At 34.9% G+C, this 20,198-nt stretch overlaps 1 protein-coding gene across 1 annotated transcript; it reads right to left on the reverse strand.

The window, feature by feature from the left end:
- Positions 1-17,856: 17,856 nt before the first annotated feature.
- LOC116188609 (glutaredoxin-C11) lies at positions 17,857-18,544 on the reverse strand. The gene has a single exon (XM_031518071.1). It carries the CDS (start codon positions 18,334-18,336, stop codon positions 18,025-18,027), a length of 312 nt encoding a protein of 103 aa, XP_031373931.1. The 5' UTR covers positions 18,337-18,544; the 3' UTR covers positions 17,857-18,024.
- Between the last annotated feature and the right edge of the window lie 1,654 nt (positions 18,545-20,198).

A 20,198-nucleotide genomic window follows, 5' to 3' on the forward strand; every position in this document is an offset into this window, starting at 1 on the left:
GATATATAGATGAGAACTTCAAAACAACTTCATTTTGTAATTAAGGTTTGTGAGATTATGTCGCATTAATAAGTCGGGAGCCCCGAAAACCTAAAGATCGAACAAGTGAGGACGGGATTAGATGAAAAAGAAAAGGGCAATAATATCAAATTCTATTGGTATTATATTTTCTAGTTCGTGAGAATTTCGTTGTACCTTTCATAATATTGGGAGGTGGACATGGAAGTCTTATATCTATAAATAGACAGCAAGAGTTTTTAGTGACGTTTGGGTCGATAACGGAATTGAGAGATAGCTTTTGTAATTTTTTTATTTTTTATTTTTCAATTTAGTGGTTGCCCTTACTCTACTCATCTGGAGACTCAAAATAGCAAAAGCATTAGTCCCACATTGACCAAGAATGTAAATAACGTTGGGTATATATGCTGAAAGGGTTCCACCACTTAAATTTTTTTATTAGAAATAGATTTAAATTCGTATAAATTCAATAAAAATTTAAGAATAACACAATAACAAGTTAATAGAATTACTATCCATGACCGCCTCTGAACAATTATATAGACCCAATCACTCAATATGTGTTTGCTTAGATTCAGCTTCTTCGATAAACCAAACTAACATTGACTTTAGTCAAAGAACCTCTTAGTAGTCTAGAAACCTACATTTTTTTTTTAACTTTATTGCTAAGTGAAACAGCTGTTTTTCGAAATTTGGAATGCTATCAGTCCAAATTTTTTACAATTTAATTTTGCGATTCAGTCCTGTCTCTCTCAAAAGCATTCAAAAGTTAGAGAGAGGGTGAGAACGAGAGCACCACCAGGGGGAGACAGGTGATGGAGGCTTCGATCCGAACCACCACCTCTTTGGTGAGATCGTTGACGACCCTTAAGACCTTTAGTGACCTTGTCTAGGGTGATTGTCGCTGGAGTTGTAGCTGCCACCGCCCCCTCCCTCCCTCTTTGTGCGATCTCTGTTCGAGACCTCAAAATTCTTTTTTAATTTTTAATTTTTAATTATTTTAAAAAATAATAAGATTATAAAGATTGAGTCCGAAGTAAAAAAGAAAGAAAAATATTGGACTGGCAAGTAATTACTAGTCTATGCCAAAGAATTTCAGATTTTTTATACTTGTTCTGGCAAAGTTGTTTTATTTAATCAATTAAGTACTTATTTCATTGAACATTTGGAATTTAATCACTCAATTTTTAGCATAAAAAATGCGACCTTCGTATAAAAAGAAGCAGTTTTGTGGTATTTGTTATGAAGAAGAATAAAAAAGTGGCTAAAAATTCGAAGATGCGCAGTCAATTTATGTGGTTAGATTCTCTTCAACTTTGAATCCTCAGATGTCGGAAAGTCATATGTGGAAACGGCTTTCGGTGGAGAAAGTATTATGTGTAATTAGGATGTCACGTGGCACTGTGTCACTAGACACACAAAAAAACTATATTCTTATCACAACAAATTTTTTATAATATTTATAAAATTTAAAAGGAATTAGTAAATCTCTTATTAACTTATTACGTAATATACCCATTATATACTAGAGTTTTTGCTTTCGGTGAGTCTGTAGATTCTATTAGTATTTGTTGCATCCAAAAAAGAAAACAAAAACTTAGAGTAGATTCCTTCTCGACTCGAAGGACCATTATTGGAAGGCTCCCATCATATAATTAGTAATTCAATTTAATTAGTCTTTTACAATTATATCTCAGAATGAAGACTATATTTTTTATGAGATAGACCTGATGGGACCATTAGGGATCATTAATGAAATAAAAAAGATACGAAATTTTGAGGTAAAATTCCCTCACAAATTTGAAATTTTGGATAAAACTTTCCATTGAATTTTCCGAGAAAAATCTCAAAAAACCGTGGGAACAGTTTCCCACCAGCTAAGGCTTTTCGAATGAACACACATATTCTTATAGTTTCACTTTAAGAAACTATGTCAAAATTTGATATATTTAAGCTATATTAAATATATAAATATAGGTAGATAATTAGAGAATATATGCTGATTGGCAACCTTATTAATCAAACTTTCTTAGTAATACTAGATTTGTGACCTGTCCAATGCACTCTTTATAAACAAAAATTTACAATAGAGAATTCAATTTATGAATATAAAACAAGAAATCAAAATCAATAATAATCATGATTTAAAATATTTAGCAGTCGCTTTTCTGAATAAGTTATCATATTAGTATTTTTAGTAGATAAGTGAGGAAGAGTACAAATTTTAAAAAGGATTTAGAAAAAGTCTGCATAATCAAACTATATGATACTCTCTCTGATGCATAAATTATATAATATAATTAAAAGAATATAAAAAATAATCTAATTTTGGGAGAAGCAACATGATTCACTTTGTTACTTGAGATCTTGATTCATGATGAACTTGATAATATGCTCCTTTTTCTATAGGCTCTTATAGAAATATGCCAATTGAACCATAATTAAAAAGAGAAGTTACATTAGAATTATTAATTAAATGAGAGAATTTGATTACCTCGTATCAATATTGGTATTCTGATGGATATGAATAGCCAAACCAAGAGTTTGTATTAATCTTGGCAAAACAACCTCACCACATTCATATGAGCTCCAAAACTGATTTTTATGGAGACATCAATGCAATTAAAATAATTCAAAATTTAATAGCCATAATAATACAATTTCTCTAAATGGTCACTAAATTTACTATTTCTTTTATCAATCGAAGGCATTACTGGTAAAATTTAGATTGAATTGACATTGATGGTACAATAATATAATGAGGCTATTTGATGCCAACTAGTAATGAAGTTTATCATTCATAACCAATTTGTTAGTGCTGAGAGGTTGAAATTAATATTTTTAATATTACAGCAACTAAAATAATAAATTTATTGACAGTAATTTATTTCTCTCCTCATATATATGTAATATATATTGATGATAAGGTATATACATTCTATTAGATTATATTTTATTTATTTAATTTTACCGTTATATTTTATTTATTTAATTTTACCATTCATCCATTATCTATTAAGAGGGAGTCAAATATATACAATAATATGTATTATTATTATTATTTAATTTTTATATAATATATTCATCTATGTATTAGTAAGATTACTATTATAGTCCTATTTATTATAGCGTAGTCAAGTTTATATAATATATAAATTTATTAGTACTGAGAGATGAAAATCAATATTTTTTAAATATTATAGCAATAAAAATCATAAATTTGTTTACCGTAATTTATTTCTCTCCACATAAATATGTAATATAAATGTTTTCGCAAGAAAAATATTTTCCATAAGGTATATATACATTCTATTATATTTTATTTATTTATTTAATTTTACTGTTATACATACAATAATTTATTTACCTTCTACAGTTATACTTTAAGAGGGAGTCCAATATATACAATAATATTTATTATTATTTAATTTTTATACAACGTATTAATATATGTATTAGTAAGATGTTTTATTATACCCCTATTTATTATAGGGTAGGCAAGTTTATATAATATATAGATTCCAAAAAATCGCATATTGCGATGTTGACACAAATGCGATGCCGTCATCATAATGATCATTTTTGTATAGTCAATCTATAAATGTAACATATGATACTTGAATTTGATATTTATATAATTTCTATTTAAAATAATTAACTTGATTGATGATACACATGCCGGATTAAAATAAATTATAACAGACACTAAATCTTGTGGCAATTATTTCAATGATTAAGATTAAGTATTTGAATTGTCAGAAAATATTATTTTTAAAATGATGCCCAACTTGATATGTGAACTGAATATCGGTCATAAACATGTCTAATATATAGATATATAAAAAATATATATAACCATTAGTCATAAACTATATATCTATACTTAGTCTAACTATTGATAAAATATTGTTGTTTGAAATTTGAAGTTAATAATTGAAACTTTGTATCGTCCTTAAGATGTAATAAATTAATCTGATTTTCAAGAATTTGAATATTTATCAAAGATGACATAAATGTATGAAAATGAAGCAATACAATTCAAAAGATACAAACATGTAAAAAAAATATTAATTAATTATATATAAAATCTCCGAAAAAAATTACCACAATCATTAATTTAATAACTCATGGTTATATAAACAAAAAGAAAGATCACAAACCACGATGTATTTGTGTTCAAATATAGATAAAATTTAATATTTAAAAATAGGCATGTCATAAACTCTACTTTTAGAAAAATGATGAAAAATATTATTGTAATCTTTTAGCTAAATATCCATGATAAATATACTTTAGGTATTAATAAATATATTATGCATATTTGATGAGACGATTTTAGTTGCAAAATTATGAATGAATTATTTAAAAATACTCTTCTTTACTTGAAGAATAAATTTTTAGAAAATTGAAATTTTTTTTCGGGTCAATTACTTGGCCGAAGCCCCAAAAATTTAAAAAGTTATGTTGTTCTTTAAAGAAGAATGGATGTTTCAAAATGTAAATAATTTCAATAAAAAATTATGATAATATCTTAAAACGAACTCGTACAATGCACGATTGAAACATTAGTAATCACTAAATTTTTTATACTCATGATAAATATATATAACATAATAAATACTTTTCCAACTTAGTGTTTCACCAAGCGAGTTATGTTTTTGCTAAATGTTGGAATTCATCACACTTTTTCATGTTAAACAAATACTCGCTTAATTAATTGCTGCCTTTTGGGGACCCAATAAGCTAAAAGAAGGGAGCATCTCCAGTTAAAGTTGTTTCCCTTTTGGATAGGAAAGAATCCTTCTTCAGAGGAAGAGATGGGAGTGAGGCTCGCACTCCCTAGCCTTGCCTTATGGCCTACGTCAACTTGACGTACGATCAGGTGGAATAAGAGATGGCATGGAACTATATATCCTCATTACCAATTGAGAAAAAAAAAAACATGAACTATATATCTACTTGTTTAGGGAGGCCACGGTATGTATTAGTGATTGACCATGGATATATCACTCTTCGGTTAAGAATTTGGAAAGCAGTGCAACCCTTGCTGCCAAAAAGTGGTACCTACATACTGATGTTTACAAAGCTTAATTCGATTAAATTAGCAAGGATGCAATTGGAACTACGACATATACCCACTAATTGAATGGATCATTCGGCGTTGCCTCAACTGATTTCGGCTCAAGAGGAAAACCTCAAAACACATGGGGCAATCAATCGATTTACTCACAGTATTCATCATATTTCTGATGGTCATGCTCAAGTCCTAAAACTTGACCAAGTGCCAATACAGAGTGTCGATATCCAATATCAAGCTGTCAATATCAAATATCTACTCCGATATTTAAGAGAAAATCTACACCGGAGTATAAAGTAGTTGAAGTACGCAAAAGATTTTGTGCTCGGATTTGGGTGGGAGAAAGACGAGAAAGTCTTGCGTAATATGTACACCACGTGACACTGTGCTACAAGATGCAGCAAAAAAAATATCTTTTTTTAAACAGCACCATATCATAAATTTGTCGTCACATATTTTGATGTGTTTAATATCAATATTTTGCAATATCTACCACGTGGTATACCATTACATGCAAGATTTTTTTGAGAAAGACGATTCCCTTTTCCTGTATTGTAGGAAAATGAACTATTTTCCTTTCAAATCCTATAGGACCCTTTAGGTTATGCTTTAGATCAGGACTTTATGCAATAAAGAGGAGATGCAACGAGACAGATGGACTGAATCGAATGGAATCATATTGCAAATGGTAATGCAAACAACATAAGAAGATGCTTTAGACGGGGACGTGTTCGTCTCAAATTTTCGTCTCCATTTGGCTACTTTCCTGTATTGGTTGTCCATGCTTTAATGTAGTTTAGGCTCTGTTTCGATTTGAGGTCGTTCGATCCAAATGCAGAGTAGCGTCCACGTTTCATTGCAACGGCAAATAGCCGTGGGATGGAAGACTCATAGTCTCCGTACCCAATACAAAGAAACTTGAATCGTTGAGGGAATGATCCTTGTCCGCCCCAAGCTGGGTTGAAAGCTAAGTTACTCTACTCCTGAGATAGATCTAGAGCTAAAGTTAGGCTAAGTTAAGTCGATAAATATGAAATGTCAAATATTCGCGCATGTGTCCTTCTGCTAGGACTTCATCTTCTACTTATAGATCTTCCCCGCACCAAAGCAGTTGGATTTTACGTCCGTGTGGGTAGAGCGGTTGATGGCAGTTAGAATGGATGCTGCAAGGGCACTACAAACAGATAGAATAGGCATTGGAATAGATGCTACAAGGGCTTTCCTCATGTCTCAGGACTGGGCCTAAAGTCGGCCCAATGATGGATGGACCCAGCCCATTAACATACACTGAGGATTAGAATGTAAATAGGGCCGGGGCCTGGTAAACTGATTTATCGAAGGAATGAGACATCATCGGGCCCTGTTCGGGCTCGGAGAGGGAAAACTAAAACACATCAAGCATACTATGAAATCATTTCTTGCGATGTTTTTATGCTGGAATTGATGCTGGTGATGTCCTTGATTTTTGGAACTTAAAGGGGCTACAACCTTTGAGAAGTGTGTGTAATATGCTGCAACGAGTTCTGAATCAGCTAATTGCAGCAATTAAACCGCCGTAGAAGCTGCAATATCACTACTAGAATAACGCAGTTTAGAGAGGAAATTTTGCGACGGACCTCGCGAACTTTCCCCCCCAAACTCTTGAGTAGTTCGCAGAAAAGGTTTTCTAGCCGAGGATTTGCAAGGGAAAATTCCCTCTAAAGCTTACCGAGAGATTTTCCGTCGCAAATCCCTCACTAAGTGCGAAAATAGAAAAAAGAAAAAAAAAAGTCAATATAAGCATAGTGAGGAAACATTCATCAAAAGGACGGAAACACAAAGCGCAGACCAAATTATATTCTTTTAAAAAAAATTATTGTGTAAGAGATAATATATTATAGACCAACAGAATATTGGTTGAGTAATAAGTAATTTCAACTCCCGAAAAAAGGAAAACACAAGTTCAAACATCCGAAAATGTATTTATTGGGAGGAAGAATATGTTTGAGTACTCGATTTTTTAGAATTGCAAGAGAAACCAGCCATTATATCCGCTCAGCAGGACTGTTATACACATGGAGAAAAGTTTGGTTTGTCGTTTACCTATGTGCTTAGAGACCTAGAATTTTGAGCTTGAAGAGCTCACTATCCACACATCATATAGGACATGTGATATGCATGTCATTTTCATTAATTAGATCTATAACGTTGTAATTATAATTGGTGTTCCTAGCATCCATGCGCTTAAACATCGGGGGCAGATTGCTGGTACAATCTTCTGATAGCACATGTTTTATGTTGGGACAACAAATATTTAGTACTGGAACAAAGTATATATATAGCTTCTGTGATCATCAAAGGTATTTAGTCTCACAATAAGACTTCCAAATAAAAATGAACATTGGAACAGCTACTCTCAAATTACATTAACACCCAATCAATGCCAATTTGATTCGAATTCTTAGAAACAGAAAGCCATCTGAAAATCCAACATAAAATTCACATCACTTGCAGTTAATAAACTATGGCACTTCATAAAAATCCTACAACAGCCTAAGGCCACGATTTAGATCTACCACTTACAGACCATCAATACAGCAGCTGATACCTTGCAAAAACCAAATATTTATCAGTTTCCCTAGATCTCTTAGATTGTATGTTCCCTCATTGTCTTCCTAGGCATTTTTATATTATGGCAATCAAACATGCAAGAACACAGTAACATATGGAACATTATACCCTTTCCTTCTTTTGTATACATCCACCAGTTGCCATTCTTTCTGATTGAGATATGTGGATCCACAGATCGATGTGTCTATATTAGATTCTCTGTTCATCGATCAATGAAAATACGCAAAAGCTCCAAGAAAAAGAATAATAACTGTCTTCGGATCCACAAGATTTGCAACCCATATCTGAAAGTCATAGAGTTACTAAGAAAATTTTTCTGTGAGAGAACAACAGAGCGAGAAATACCGATAAAAAAATTTCCAAAAGGTAGGCATACATACCTCAAAAGCATCAGGTCTTGAACAAATTTGTTTTCAACTCAGCAGCGATGTTCATCATTCTACGAAGAAAGAACCAAAGCTAAAATCGAATTAGCCTCAAGCAAACTAAACCCAAAGGAGAGCACAATAAATTGACATTGTACTGTAGGATTATCGGAACAAAAACTTTACAGTATTGCTCTCCCTCTTCCAAATCAGAATCATCACTATTTCACTTCAAGCGTGCTCATTCATATCTGCAGATTCCTGGAAATGTAAAGTAAATAAAACTTTGTACGGACTTCCATTTTACAAGAACACGAAACATTTACCTTTGAATCACTCAGTTGTATAACTGAAAATTTTAAAGTGAAAATGTATAACCGACAGTTTGTAAAGGATCTTCATGTACTGTTCTTTCAATCTGTCTTCTAACTATCAGCTTTCTCTAGTACATAAACCAACCCAACTTTCATTACAGCCTGTGATTGGAGGAACACAGCCATCATCACATAAATGATTTAGTGAATTTGACAATGGTCCTTTTGCATATAAATGTCCATCGCTAAGTGTGGGACATAAAAGATCATCAACACAGATGTAAAGCAACTCATCTCCAATCTCACCTGAGGTTCAGCAAACCAGGTAAATGGCTGAAGCTCCCTGTGTCGATTCATCGAGCAAAGGACTGGTACATGAATTGGATATAACTAAAAGAAGAGAATACATTGCAAAACTCCCTAAACTTCTGTCAGTTAGTTCTTGTTCGATTTCTCTTACCCATCCTCTAAACTCCCAGGCTTTTTTTTTTTTTTTGGGTAAAAACTGTGAGTTTGCTTCAGGAGTCATTGTTGTTCTCTCCTTCCCTATATCTATTGTTTCTATTTGTTTTTAACATACCGGTGTCTCCATTGCCATTCTCGCATGCATCGAAACTGGTGTTCTTAGATATCTTTCCTCCGATTCTGCAATTCGTAAGGCCAAAAGTTTCACCAGGAGATGGAAAACTCGAGCAGGACTTTATTTTGCTCACTAATTTCCTCACCTTCATACCCAATTTCTTCATTGACAACAACTACCATCAATCCTGTGCTTCTCTTTTTTTTTTTCAATCCTCACTTTTCCCCTTTTCCCTTCTACCATCAAATCAGCCTTATGTACGTTGCTCCCAAGATTTCTTCACCAATAGAAAACCTCGAACATCCTACCCAAAGATGGAGTGCAAATGCCTCCCTGAAATCTCGCCAATTTGTATACAAATAGAGAATGAGAACGGGTCCAAGCATATCTCTCTAATTACTTGGATGCATTCGAGATCATCTTGGTAGATGAAGAAATCCCAAATTTGACACAGGAACACAGAGGAACAGAGATCGAACCGTAGGCTGGGGCAAGCAAGTGCCCCACTTTCCATAATAATTAGTGAAGATGACCGTGCGTTGTCGCAAGTTAATCTTATGATTTAATTAGATGTTGAATTCTTAATTATATTTGAAATCGTTATAATTTTGTATTACGATTAATTATCTTATTATCACTTATTCTGGATATGAATTAACAAAACATATTTTTTTATCTAACTATACAAGGATACAAAATTGAGCCAAAAATAGCATAGCACCTAAAAGTAAGATGGAAATAGAGAAAACTATGAATATTTACTGAGAAAATGTATTGAGTTTATATGGACATGCATGTTTTGAAATTTTAAAAAGAAAATTTTAATTGAAAACTTATTAAGTTAAACTAGAGCAAGAGCCCAGCTTTGCCGGGGCAAACCTAATTTTTCTTGTCATTATTTTACTCATGTAAATCTCCTAATTAATTATCTTATTTATAAAATTATTTTAATAATGGATATATAAAAAATCTAAAATCTAAAATTTTCTTTTGCACAAAGATCTTTTTTCTTGGGTAAAATATGAACATATATTTTTATTATATAATATAGTGATTCTTCAATCTGAAATAAATATTGAGCTAAAGTTGTCAATAATGAAGAAATTTAGATAATTAGGATAGTTTTGGTATAATGATATGAATTTTTTTTTAAAAAAATAACAATATATTAAAGAAGAAAATCTAATTATTTTTTATGGTTACTTCACTTAAGTAAATCTTCTAATTTTATCTTATTTTCAATATATTTTAGTAATTGATATAAAAATAAAAAAAAGTCTAAAATTTTCTTTTGCAAAATAATTATTTTTGATATATGTTGTATAAAGTTCTTCTGTACAAAATGAATACCGAGTTCACGTAGTTAGATATTTAAAATAGTTTCAGTATGCTCATAACAAATTATTTATAAAAACAAAAAAAAGAGTTACCGATACATTAAAAGTTTGAGTTAATGACATAAAAAACATTACCTTTGATCAAATTTTTATTTCTAGCATGGCCTTTTAGAAATTACATAGAAAGGCACGACATTTTACTTTGGTTTCAAATCTAGCATGACATTTCGTTTTAGTTCCAAATTTAGCACGAACAGAAATCGTATAAAAGGTATGACCTTTTGATTTAATTTCAAATTTAGCACAAACTTTCGTTTTTGTTTCAAATCTAGCACGACTTTTTTATGTCACGTGGCACAACATGATTGAATTAGTGGACGTCACATATTTTTATTCAATAAAAATTATTCTCAAAACTAAAATAAGGCAGGGAAAGGACCATGACTGAGGAAAAGGGGGCAGGGAACTGACGGTGGTGGCCCCGATTGCGATCGCCACCCCCTCCCCTCCCCCCCAATCGGGGGTCAGTGGCGATGACAAAGGTCGAAGGAACCCTAATTCTAGAGCTCCTTTGATTTCGGCGATGGGGGTGATGATTACGGCCATCACCACACCCCCCCCCCCCGGCAATCGAGGCAACGACGACTTCTGTCATCACCGCCAACCCTAATTAGGGGTTGGTCACAATCAAGGCCACCATCGCTGGCCCTTTCCCTCCCTTTTTTTTTCTAATTTTCGAAAGGTCCACTCGTCCAATCACGTTGTGCCCGTGGCACAAAAAAGTCTTGCTAAATTTAGGACTAAAATGAAAGACCATGCTAAATTTAAAACTAATCAAAAAGTCTTGTCTTCTTTGCGATTTTCAAAAGGTCGTGCTAGATTTGGAACTAAAATGAAATGTCATCCAAGATTTGAAATTAAACCAAAAGGGCGTGCCTTTTTTTGCGAAAATAACACCGTGCAGCACGGTTTTTTGACCTTTTTCATGCTGCAGCAAAAATTCAAATCATTTCCTTGTACAGCACAAAAAAAAAATTTCGCACCGCACAACACATCGTCAATTTTTCATCGAAAATTGGACGGTATGCTGACGTAACGGTTTTTTCTAGGGTATTTTCGCACAAAATATAACTTCACGGACCTAAATTTAATTAAATAAACTACAAAATTATTTTTTAAAAAAAGGAAGGATTGATCGGAGGGGGTGAGGGCCTTCCCAGCCAGCCATCAACCCCTCGATAAGGGTTGGTGCAGAGCAGGTCGACGACCACATTCGTGGTTTGATAGCCGACGGGGGAGCCCTCAACCTCCTCAATTTAAGGGAACCCGACAGCAGACTCCCACGCTGACCACCAACCCCTCAGTTGGGGTCGCCGGCCTTGTCTGAGTAGGCCGGCGACCTCAATCTGGGGGGTCGATGGCTGGCCGAGGAGGCCTCGACCCCTTTCAATCAACCCATTCATTTTTTTATTTTATAAATTTTTAGTTTATTTAATTAAATTTAGGTACCTTAAGTTATATTTTGTGCGAAAGTACCCTAAGGAAAAACCTTCATGTCAACATTCCGTCTAATTTTCATCGGAAAATCGACGGCATGCTATGTGGTGTAATTTTTCTTTTGTGTTGTACAAGGAATTGATTTGAATTTGTATTGCAACATGAAAAAAGTCAAAAAATCGTGCTATGCGGTGCTATTTTCCCTGCTTTTTTATGTTATTAACCTAAAAGTTTTTATCTTTTGAGGAATAATTGCACGTAGTAAAAAAGAAAGCCCAAATAAGGATATGTTAAAAACAAAAAAATTAGTAACTTGCATATAGAAAGATACCTATCTATAAGGTATAAAAATACATATATATATATATATATGTGCGTATACATATGAAATCTTTTTGTTAATCCTTCTAACAATTCTTACTATAAACTATTTGGAGAGAGAGAAAAGAATTAACAAAGTACCAAATATAATTAGGAAATAAGCATCCGCTTATATTTACGGTAGATTTTACAATGGAACTCCAACTTGTCTACTATGATAAAATATTAATTTAACCATTAGATTCCATCAATTCTTAATTTCATCCGTCCATTATTTACATATTTTGTCCCTAGTATTTCTTGTCTTTCATATTTTCATTTCACAATTTTCGCCGCTAATACTATGCCATTGGTCCCGAATCTTACCGCTACATGTACCAATCACATTCCGCCACGTCATCTATCATCGTCACGTCACCGAACCGCACTATAAAAATCAATTTTTAAAGAAAATCGGTCTAACATAAGCCGGAAACGTTAGTGACACGTCATCGACATGTAAGCAAGTTTTAACATGTTATCGACACGTAAGTTATTCTCCAATTTTATTGTACTTAGCATGTGGCTCGATGAATTTGTGACACCATTAAAAAATTCATAGGCCAAAATGTTGTCTTTATTATTAAAAGAACTAGAAAAAAATTAGCGTTCCACCATAAACATAATTTGGCTCTCCATTTAACTATATTGGAACCACGTGAGTAAATCCCCAAGTTGTTAAAAGGACTTAAAATTCACTTACGTATGTCAGCCCAACTCGTGGCAGCCCGGCCCAGTCACAGCAAACCCCAGTCCAGCAGTCAGCCCGGCCCAGCAACGGCCTGATTCGGCCCAGCCCGGATTCCAAGGGCAGCCCGCCAGTGTCGCCCCCTGTCGGCCCAGTCCAGCCCTTCGGCCCAGTTCGGCCCATTCTCCCAACAGCCCAACAGATCCGGCGAATTTTTTTTTATTTACAGATCTGCCCCTATTCTTCTCAAACAAGGTAAATCCTCGACTTAGTGGTATGTTTAGGGCTCCATTTTTGAATATTAATGTTTGCTTGGATGAATATGATATGAAATGAGCGTTATTGGGTAACGTGGGTGATCGGATTTTTTTTTTTCGAACTCGATTTTACAAATTCTCTGTTTGTCACATTTCAGTCTAGACGACGCATTTTTATTTTCTCAGATCTGTCCCAAATTTTAAAATTATTTTCAACCAAGTCCTAGCCATTTTTACTATTTTCCAATCAGTCCTGGAATTTCCCGAATTTTTCAAGCATCCCAAGGAACTTTCCAAGTTGTTTCAGTTTAGTCCTGGGGCCATTTTTTTCGTTTCCAAATCAGTCCAGATTTTCAAATTCTTTTCAAACAAGTCCTGGGATATTTTCAGTAATTTTTACATAGTCCCCAATTTTTTAGAATTTTCAAATCGGTCCCCGAAACTTCATCCGAAATTTCAAATCAGTCCCTGCTCTTTTAAATCGTTCAATTCAGTCCCCTGGACTCTAAAAATATCCGACCCTTTCCTACTTGGATCACCCACCGACAATGTATGTGCCCCATTTAAATATTTTATTTTTGTAATTATATGTATACAACGTGACCATGTCGGAAATTAGAGTTTATCGGATGGTCAACTAATGGCTATCTCGACGACTCGAAATCCGTATACCAAAGCATTCGGCAAATTTCTAATTAACCTAAAATTCTACATATGGGGTAATCGGGACGTTAAATTTGGCTAAATTAAATCACTTGATTCTTTTAAATAAATTGTATGAACTGATTAATAATCTGTAATCGCATCGACAGTTCAAAAACTGTTAGTCATGCCCTTTTCAAAATTCACAATTTCAAAAGCACCGAGATACGTGCAACGTAATCTTGATTTTCATGCACACACATATTTACCGATTCAAGGGCATGGTTACCGGTTCTTGTCCTGCCGTCACTCTAGTGTAGGTTTGTGTTTAGAACGGGTCAAAACATGGAAAAACGGATTAATCACAAACTCGGCATAATCAACATGGGCAAATAGTCAAGTAGAGGGTTAGGTTTTGGGTTTTAGGTGAAAACACTCTTAATCTGTAAAAGCCATATTGCCACGATACAGAATAATCTAAAAATAACCCACACATTCGAGACTCGACCACAGACGTCATGTCTATCGGGTCCGTTTTAAATAATGCCGAATGCTACATACCCTTCTCCATCATCCCTTTTGTTTGTTTTAGGGTAGGATTTGCATGTTAAGATACCCCGGTTAATAATCGGTTAATTCACGTAAAGTCGACAATAACAAAACCACATTGGCTGTTCATTTGTGCCCGCTTGTTACATTCTCACACTTGTTTGTTATGCGGATCGAGCCCGATCCTAGGATACGATTCACATGGGATCCAACGCCCCAATCGTAGATTACGGGATCCAATCCCCTAACACTAAACGCGCATCTTAATTTCAATTCTAGTCTTTTTAAACCACAGGGTGAGCACGAGTAGAATAATGACCGAATGCGAACTGACCGGGATTCAGTTGTAATTTGTAATTTATTTATTTGAGAGGATAATGTAAGGATTTATGTTGTATGTCTATTCATGTAAGAATCTCGGTCGGAGAGCGGACGGTCGGAGTGTTTTCTTGGAATTTACGGTGTCAAAACGCGTAAGATGAGCGGAACTTAATTAAGTGGTAATTAAATAAAAAATGGCAAGCCTAGACAAGTTAGAGTACCGATAGAGCATGCGAGATATAGGCTCGCATGTAACAGAACCCCCGAATTCGGAACCTCGGGTTTCGCAGACCATATGCCTTAGCATACTAGGTGTATCCATACCCCTAGACCCGGGCGACTCACCGGCCCTCGACCTTCGGGTCGTAAACAGGTAGTGGCGACTCCTTCTCACGTGCGTCCGTCGCGCATCCCCGGGAAGGTGGACACTCCCAAGCCGCGTTGCATTTAGGCACGTGCACACGTGCCCCGACGAGATGAAAATTCGGGTGCGCACAACCTAGATTAATTCAAACGGTTCGGCGCTTATTCCGCTTAAACAAAGTCTCAGATTTGAGTCATTGTGAATGCAAAAAATCAACGCTATGAGAGCTTTACCCACTAAGGCCGACCTGACTCGACTAGATTAGTTGGAACTCTATTAGGTTTTCGGATACCAGGGTTCACACCGACAAGGAAATGACTTAAAATTCAATATCTTTTTCTTTTTGTAATATATATAATATTCAATTTGATAGTTTTGAATGAAGGAAAATAATTGAAGGTTAAAGTTGGAAAAAAAAAAAGAGAAACAAACTCCACTATTTTACAAAGAACATAAGATGGAAAGGAAAAAAAAGGTCCCAATCTTTAAAATGGGAAAGAGGGAAAAAGAAAAAGTTCAAGAGGGTGCAAGCAGAAGAAATTGAACAAAGGACCAGTCACTAAAAGAATGCACGCTCAACCGATTCAACACCAGCAAAACTTTAATTTTTTTTTCCTTTATGGAAATTGTTAAACTAATTAATTAAAAAAAAAAGAAAAATAACGAAGAAATCCTGGGCTTGACACGTATCCACCTCAATATGCGGAGGGACCCGCTTTCATTATTTAAGATTTAGAATTAGCAGCACTTCAAGAATGAATTAGCCTAACTTTATCCCTAATACTTAATTTGGGAGAAAATGGAACATAAGATTTAGCAACATAATATTATAATTAGGATTAAATAAAATTAAAGATTGAGATAAGAAAACAGTTATAAAAACTTTTTGGAAAAAAAACAAAAAGAGGAGAAAAGTGGCCCTAATTCAGTCACTTGTCAAACTATGGAGAGTTCCTTCTGGGAAATGTCCTTTAACCTATAGAAAATATATCATCATATGCACATATTGTATATAACTGAAGGAAAAATAACCTATCGCCCCCATAATTATAAGGTTTAAAATTGTGACCCCTAACTTTTTGGGATAGAACTTTTGCCGCTTCGACTATCGTTCAAGGAAAATGTCCCTCATGCCATTACATTTTTCATCCAAATTAACAGAAAATAAATAAAATAATTATAAAAAGTAGCAAAAAAAATATAGAAAATAATTGGAGTTGGCTATCGCTTGGGAGGCCACCGATCTTACCCATGCTAGCCATTACTATACCAGCGAAGTCAAGGGTGGGATCGGACCTATATGTGACCTTGCCAATGGCGTGTTATCTAGGTTTTAGCCATCTTAGGCACAGAGGAGAGGAGGGACGAAGAGAAAAGGCAGTCATAATGGGGGAGAAAGACAAAGCCTATGATTGTGGTGGCTCGACACCAACCACTACCGCCATAGGCATGGTCGCTAGTGCAATCAAAGACTACCGGTGACATCTCCTACAGTGGAGGTGGTTGGTGTCAAGCCACCACAGCCATGGGATATCTCTCTTTGACTGCTCCTCTTTGTTTGCATTCTCCCTCTCCCCCGCACTTAAGATGGCTCGACCACCACTGCCACGGGCAAGGTTGTCAATGCTCTTAGAGAATACCAGTGATTTCGCCCCTAATGCTTGTGACTAGTTGCCAGCCACACCACTGCCGTGGAATCTCTCTCTTCGTTATCCCTCTACTCACTCTCCATCACAGATTTGGTGGCTTGGTCCAAATCATCGCCTCCATAGAAGCGGTGACATCCGAGCCCGCTAACTACGTTGCTGGCGTAGTGGCGGCAAGCATGGGTTAGAGGCAATGGCCCCGCAGGCCTGGGCCAAATCCCATCTCTTCCCTTCTCTTTCCCTTTTTTAAATTTTTATTTTATTTTTATTATGATTTTATTATATTTTCTGCTCATTTGGATGGAAAATGTAATGATAGTGGCCACTTTCACCGAACAATAATTTAGGGGGCAAATGCTCCCGAAAGAAAGTTTTGTGGGCAAAAGTTTTCCAATCTCATAATTTAGGGGCAGCAAGGTAATCTTCGCATAAATAAATAAATAAATTCAAATATTTATTACATGTAGGAAGTTAATTATGATATTGACATGCATATGTATATATATGTGTGCTTTATATATATGGATACATGGGAGTAGCACTTTCGGCAATTCAAGTGGATAAAGCTTGATAGTGCAGAAATCGCAATATATACGGAATTTATTTTCTTCAAGTTAAAAAAGGAGATTTAACTATTTGTTGAATATTCGACTAACTATAACTTTATTATTTTGCATTTCTTTGCCTATATTTCTTTGGAACTGCACACGTCTTTCGTCTTTTATTGATTCCGTTGTGGCAATGCAAAGAATCTTACAAAGTTAGATTAGAAAAGAAGAGTTTGACGTCATGGTATACTCATCAACCTGAAAACTATGGGATTTGTGATGAAAGCTATCATATGCATGAGATGTATTTTCTACTTCGAAAACGTACGTGCACTTTTATATATCCGTTACATGGAAGATTTTAGATTCTAATACACCCTCAATCTCATTCTCTAATCATGCAAATCCGAGAAATCTTGACTAATTAGAGGCAGTGGTTTGCAAATTAGATGATAAGTTCAGACTAGAATGTCATAAACTATTTTCCCATTCCGAGTTTTCGCTTAGTTTATGCCTCACTGAAAGCTGCTGTTCTCTCCTTACATGCATGCATAAGGAAAGTACAATAGGCCATCATCCTCTCAGAGATAAATGCTTATCAACAATATACATACATATATATACATATATATATATATATATGTATGTATGTAAATCAAGCCACAAAAGGAAGCGATATTGGATTTTTTGATAAACTGAAGGGAAGCAAAATCCTATTCATTCAGCATTGTTTGTTAAATTACACAACGCTATTGGATTGGGCTTCTCCATACATATATATATAGTTACTATATATGCACTACTCCTATGAGTACATATATAATTGAGCTTACAGTTTTTCACACTTTGTGTTAAAACCATATTGCCCTTGCATCAATGAGCATCTGCTTTAGAGTTCCATCCACATGGAGGGATATCACATCCTTGGCTGACCCGACATATCTCCCGCCAATAAAAACGGCCGGGACCGTAGGGTTGCACCCAAGTCCCCGCAGGGCCCACTCCATCTCACGGCCACTAGAGTCCTTGTCGAGCTCATGGATCGCGGGGCTTGCCCCGAGCTCATAGAAGAGGGACTTGATGCTGTGGCACATGCAACACGAGCTCTTGGTGAAGATCACCGCAGCCTTCTTAGATGCCAGCTCCCTTACCCTGTCAGCCATTACGGTATGCAGGTTGAGGTTTCAATGAGCACCAAACTAATTCTTAAGAAGAGACAGGAAATCCGCTTTGCTAGCAGAAGTGCGATCGAAAGAACTGGAACACCTTGCGAGTGATTCGGAATGTGATGTGATGAGGAAGTGGGAGAGGAAGTTTTGGTGGTAAATAGAAGGCTTTATGTGTGTGCGCTTGTTGGCTTGAGTTTGTGTCGATGGTGGAGTATGGGATTTCACAAACCCCTATTTATAAAGGTCTTCTTGTGATGATGGAGTCGAAGCATCGGATCTTACAAATAAATTTAAAATCAAATTTTAATTAGTAATTGGATAAAATCAAAGGAGGGATCGTCAGATAGTTCCTTTCAGATATTTGTATGGATAAGAAAAATGCTTGTGATGATTTGCGCGATCGTGACCCTTATACGTGCCATACTACAAATACAAAAAAAGTTGCCAAAATCATCATTCTGGAGGTGTTGGGATTGATTTAAAAATAAAAAATTATGAGGTCCGTTACAGTTGGTAAACTGCATTTCATGTGAGTGAATTTTACCTATATTCCTTGGGTCCGAAACTACTAATTGTCCTTAAGGCCTAACTAATGCACAAGATTTTATTTTAAATAGTAGGGTAAAGAAATCTCGTAATTTCATTAAAAAGAATAAAAAAACTTGGGTTCACAGTGCAACAAAGATTTGGAGGTGGAATAAAATTATTGCGAGCACTTTCGGCCCCGGAATTTGTAGCGAAATTGAAACGTTCAATTAAATTATAACAAATGATTCGTTTGCCGAATTTGATAATATATAAATTAAATGTATATATCTAGGTAATGAGAATCCTTTCGATAGGGGAGGCAAGACGAATTTCATTGGGATGACAAGGAATAACATCTTTATGGTACAACAGGTATATTATATTTGTCTATATATCAATTATTTGTGAGCATATGTATATATCTTCAATTAAATCATTAAAGCAATATTTCAGCAATCATCAAGGCATTCACCAGAAGAGAAAGCTATAAGAAATTATTTTGTATGTATGCATTAGAAGATACAATGATTATTTTGTCTTAAGGCTACGAAGATTAAGATCTCATATACATGTCTTTATCATTTGACCCACAAAAACAAATTGAAAAAAGAAGTATTTTAAGTTCCCATTTGTTCGAGATTTTGAGTACAATGATGTATGGATCGAAAACCTTGATCATCAACATGTAATCACGTGAATAGTGATGATTGTGAATTAGTTTTACGTACATATTTCGTGATTAGTGCATTATACAACATGACATGTTGGTTAATGAATAGAATCCTATCACATGGGCTCCCTCCACTTAATGGTTTCTTTCCTTCTATTTTGGGCAGCTGCACTTGCTTGATTTGATCTCATATCTTCATTTCCAATAATCTGTATGTGCTCACCAGAGCTATCTAGAAAGAGGCCTTTCACCTTCAACAATTACATTTCCTACATTATTATTATTATAAAGAATTGCTCCATTTCTTTTTTAATCAATTGTTCCTTTTTTTTTTGATGCCCCAGTATTCATAAGTTCAATGGATATAAGTTATTTCATTCACAAAACTCAAATCTAAGACCTTATTTAAGGAGAGTAAGCGTTGAACTTTATTGATTGGTCCGTATTCTTTCTAAAGGTATTAACTGGTCCATATTGATTAAGAATATAAGTTGACATTTGTTAAGAGATCTCCCACTGGATAGAAGACACACCGTGGAGTAGGATATATCCAGATAGTTTGACTTTTGTTTTTATTCCAAGAGGATGACGTGGTGGGTGGCTAAAGTGCTGTCATCCCCTCATCCTCTCCAATTAATTTACCTTTTCCTTCCTTTTT

Source organism: Punica granatum, chromosome 8 (genome assembly GCF_007655135.1).
Source record: "Punica granatum isolate Tunisia-2019 chromosome 8, ASM765513v2, whole genome shotgun sequence".
Taxonomy (NCBI): domain Eukaryota; kingdom Viridiplantae; phylum Streptophyta; class Magnoliopsida; order Myrtales; family Lythraceae; genus Punica; species Punica granatum.

What these genes read in the sequence shown, in the direction of transcription:
- LOC116188609 (XM_031518071.1), bottom strand. Translation starts at nt 18,336, where the DNA reads ATGGCTGACAGGGTAAGGGAGCTGGCATCTAAGAAGGCTGCGGTGATC.